The sequence below is a fragment of the Sycon ciliatum genome, unplaced genomic scaffold, assembly GCF_964019385.1.
Source record: "Sycon ciliatum unplaced genomic scaffold, ocSycCili1.1 SCAFFOLD_2719, whole genome shotgun sequence".
Classification (NCBI taxonomy): Eukaryota; Metazoa; Porifera; class Calcarea; order Leucosolenida; family Sycettidae; genus Sycon; species Sycon ciliatum.
The window spans coordinates 2-4,000 of record NW_027044611.1 but is presented as its reverse complement, the minus strand read 5'-3'; the positions used below and the strand labels follow the sequence as shown (position 1 = coordinate 4,000).

The 3,999-nt window shown below is 49.3% G+C and overlaps 1 protein-coding gene across 1 annotated transcript; it reads left to right on the top strand.

The window, feature by feature from the left end:
- Window positions 1-3,106, top strand: LOC135830463 (uncharacterized; the record flags this gene model as incomplete). Its single annotated transcript, XM_065342711.1, is given in 2 exon segments — window positions 1-718; window positions 2,638-3,106. A coding segment is annotated over 1 exon segment (469 nt), but the record flags the coding sequence as incomplete, so codon positions are not given.
- Window positions 3,107-3,999: the final 893 nt, after the last annotated feature.

The following is a 3,999-nucleotide window of genomic DNA, read 5'->3' as shown; positions in this document are numbered from 1 at the left end:
TATGTTGACGGCGCTGCGTGCAAGGTTCAATGAAATGTTTTCGGCCAGCAGGTAGCGGCCGACCAGTCTTCATCGCATGAAAGCGAGCGCTTTCAAAGACGTTTTGCCTTTTGGTATCGCGTGGCGATTCTTCCCTAGGACAGTTTGGAGACTTTCTGATTTTGAAATGCTGACACTGCATCGAGGCACAGGCCAGGAGAGTGAGACTGTCCCAGGTACATGTACCTTTCATTGTCCGCTTGCCGTCGAAGCTTCCCCTCGATTTTAGCCGGTTCCGCGTTGCGTGGTCCGTGATTGAGCGCTTGTGCTGCTCACACTAACTAAGTTCGGATTGTCGATTGGGTTATCCTCATTGCCTAGTGGTGATCGGACGCAGAGCCGCCTGTAGTCGTACGTGACGCGCACGCCTGCCTTGACTCCCACTGCAAATACACGTAACAGTACACACAACAACTGGAGATTCTCTCCGCAGCGACCGGCCGCTGGGGGTGTGTGCGCGTGTGCCTACTCAACCGGACTGATTCCCAGCGCACTTCTTGGTGCGTAGACTCGCCGGCAGTAGCCTAGCCGACAGCAACACAGCAGTACAGTTGCCGCGGAGGCGGGCAGTGAGTGAGTGGGAAGCCACCCTAAAGTAACGACTAACGGTTACGTCATTGCCTGCACATCGCCGAGCCAAGCAGCCACGAAAAGTCCCAGTGACCGAGTATCAGAGGAGGTAAGAGCAATTATTATTCTAACAGGAATATGTCAAGGGTTTCAGGGGCGTCGGAAGGTAATTTAGTGTGGTATGGTCAGCCACCTGAAGTACAATTTACTCGTGGGGGACGGGTGGCTGAGCCGAACATTTTGGAAATTTAGAGCCCAAATCAGTGCGTTTTATTGAATCACGGGGTACTTGGGGCAAATAGTGGTACGGTCAATACCGTTGTGACCATACCGTGTGCGACGCCGCTGGGTTTACAACACGATGTCATAGTGGTGAACTAGCAGATTCCCATTTACATCTAAATAAAGAATACAAACAACAAACAAACAACATTCGACTCCTGATAATTAAAACGAACACCATTGTGCAGGAGAATCAGTGCTTTATACTAGAAGCCGCAGTTCGTTATAACAGAAATGCACTCACACAACACAGGCAGCAAGTCATGACTTGCGAGTGGCCCACGACAGTATAAGCGCACTTGGTTTACATGCGGCCCTACACGATTTGGTTCGTTACAGACGAAACCTGTTCGCGATAAAGGGTAAATTTCTGTATGGGTTCAAACAGGGGCATGGACAAGGATTCGCTGTATCATGAAATTTACTATATGCGAGTTTGTTATAAGTGGAGACGACTGTAGTGGTGGATGCTAGGTATACAGCGGGAGTCGGCGCATTCCCTTTATCTACAGTCCATTCATCGGAAACTGTCAAGCTGGCTTTTGAAAGTCGGATTTGGGCCGAATTGAGGATCAAAAACCCACTTAAATCTCAAAAATCTGGGTTTTGGATCTCCTCCTCCATACATTTTACTATGGTATACCTGTCCCAATTTTGTAAAGCCTGGCTGCATTTCTATTTCCCTGTTCTTCGACTTTTCTGGCCTCAAATGTGGCAAGGAGTAATTGCACGGGCCACACAATGCAGGATGTACTGTTGTTTTCACGACATCTACAACTATGTGCAGGAGACATCAAAAAGTTAGGGTGCCAGTTTCCAATGAATGGACTGTAGTGTATGGCTGTGCCGTGGCTTAGCCAAAGCATCTCAAATTCTCAACTTATGACGTATTCGTACAGCCTCTATCCAACGAAATGAGCATGTTAATTTTTCATTTTCAGGAATTGCCCCGGTTTGCGATGTGAAACCTTCCTCATTTTATGTTTTCAGTTGGATACTGCGAAAAAAAGCTACGTTAAACGCAAACCTTTCCGAACTTGGGACCGTGCAAGCTGACTTTTCCCTTAGCACAACGTACGTTGTAGTTGTGAAATTGTAGTCATGACAACCATGGCGGTATGAGTGCTGGGAATTTAGGGCAGGTGTTACTGTGTGATAGATTGTGTACAGTTGCGTTTGGGGGAAGTCCCTCCCAGAGTGCATGTTTTCATCAGTAAATTCATTTTGAGATACGGGCGAATCTGAGATACGGGCAAATCTAAGATACAGGCAAATCTGAGATACAGGCACATCTGAGATACGGGCAGTGCCCGGTCCCAAGCTGCCCGGATAAGAGACGCTCAAGTGTACAGTGAGGTTTTAAAAAAAAAACTTTTTACCCCACTTAAATGCCAAACCTGGGGTTGTAGCTAGGGAAGTACGCACAACATTAATCCTGGCAGTGGTCATAACGTTTGGGAAGCTCTGCCGACCTGAGATCTCGACTGCATGGCTACCTTTACGCACCGAGAGTGAGCGGGAAGGGAGGGAGTAAAAGAGAGAGAGAGAGAGAGAGAGAGAGAGAGAGAGAGAGAGAGAGAGAGAGAGAGAGAGAGGGGTAATGGGTGCTGGTTCAGGACGCCAGCTTTGCACGTTGGTTCAGATTTCGCCTCGCCTAGCGTTATATTATGCATTCACTATTCACGTCACATTGCATTAATGAATTTTGTGTTGTTGCGCAATGTTCTTGTACAATGCGGCACTTAGATGGGTCACACTCCTGTGGACAATGCTAGCCGTTCTAATGGAGATCGTCAACACCACACGCACAACCCGCACCACCAGCGCAACGGGGCTGGGGGCAGTGGTGGTGGTGGTGGTGGCGGGGGAAATCACCACGACAACGGGATTGGGATGGGTTTCCATGGCACCGGCCCACCACCACCAGCAGCAGCAGCAGCGCAGTCGGGCGTGCAGGGAGCGTCGGGTCAGAGTAACGCCCACGCCATGCTGACTATCCTGCAGAACATTGCCTCACACCAGCAGCAGCAAAGTGGAGGTGGTGATGGTGGTGGTGTTGGCAAGGTGATGGGACAGCCACGGATGGGGCCAGCAGTGGCAGCCGGCATGCAGTCTGGTATGACACGCGGAGCACTACGACCACCACCACCCATGCCACCAGCTCTACCGACAACAATCATGGCCGTGAAGCGACCAGCTAGCCAATGTCATACTCGTAAGTTGTCACTTTGCTTGGCGAATCTCTACATCTCTCTCTCTCTCTCTCTCTCTCTCTCTCTCTCTCTCTCTCTCTCTCTCTCTCTCTCTCTCTCTCTCTCTCTCTCTCTCTCTCTCTCTCTCTCTCTCTCTCTCTCTCTCTCTCTCTCTCTCTCTCTCTCTCTCTCTCTCTCTCTCTCTCTCTCTCTCTCTTCTCTCTCTCTCTCTCTCTCTCTCTCTCTCTCTCTCTCTCTCTCTCTCTCTCTCTCTCTCTCTCTCTCTCTCTCTCTCTCTCTCTCTCTCTCTCTCTCTCTCTCTATCTTTCTCTTTCTCTCTCTCTCTCTCTCTCTCTCTCTCTCTCTCTCTCTCTCTCTCTCTCTCTCTCTCTCTCTCTCTCTCTCTTTCTTTCTTTCTCTCTCTCTCTTTCTTTCTCTCTCTCTCTCTCTCTCTCTCTCTCCACAGGCATAGGAAGGTATTTTAGTGTGGTACGGTCAGCCATCTGAAGCACAGTTTATTCGTGGGGGGGGGGGGGGCTGCGCAAAAATATTTTGGAAATTTAGAGTCCAGATCAGTGTATTTTATTGATTCATGGGGTACCTGGGGTGGTAGGTATGCTATTTCAGATAAAAAATTAAAAAATTAATTATCGTGTCCGTTCCTGAAGGGAACTCACGACATCCGCTAACACCCGGTAAACCCTATTTCATATCATCATCATCATATCCCCTTCTCGACATATACACTCGTGATGTGTCTCGTGTCCTTATACAGACATCCACATGTATTGGCATGGACATGGAAATCCGGTCGCACGTCTAGCAGCCCCAGGGCGCAGGCCATGCAGCCGTGGCTAGCAGTACACGCATGCATGTACTAGGGAGGTTCTGCTCTACGTTTTGGTAACGCGACGCA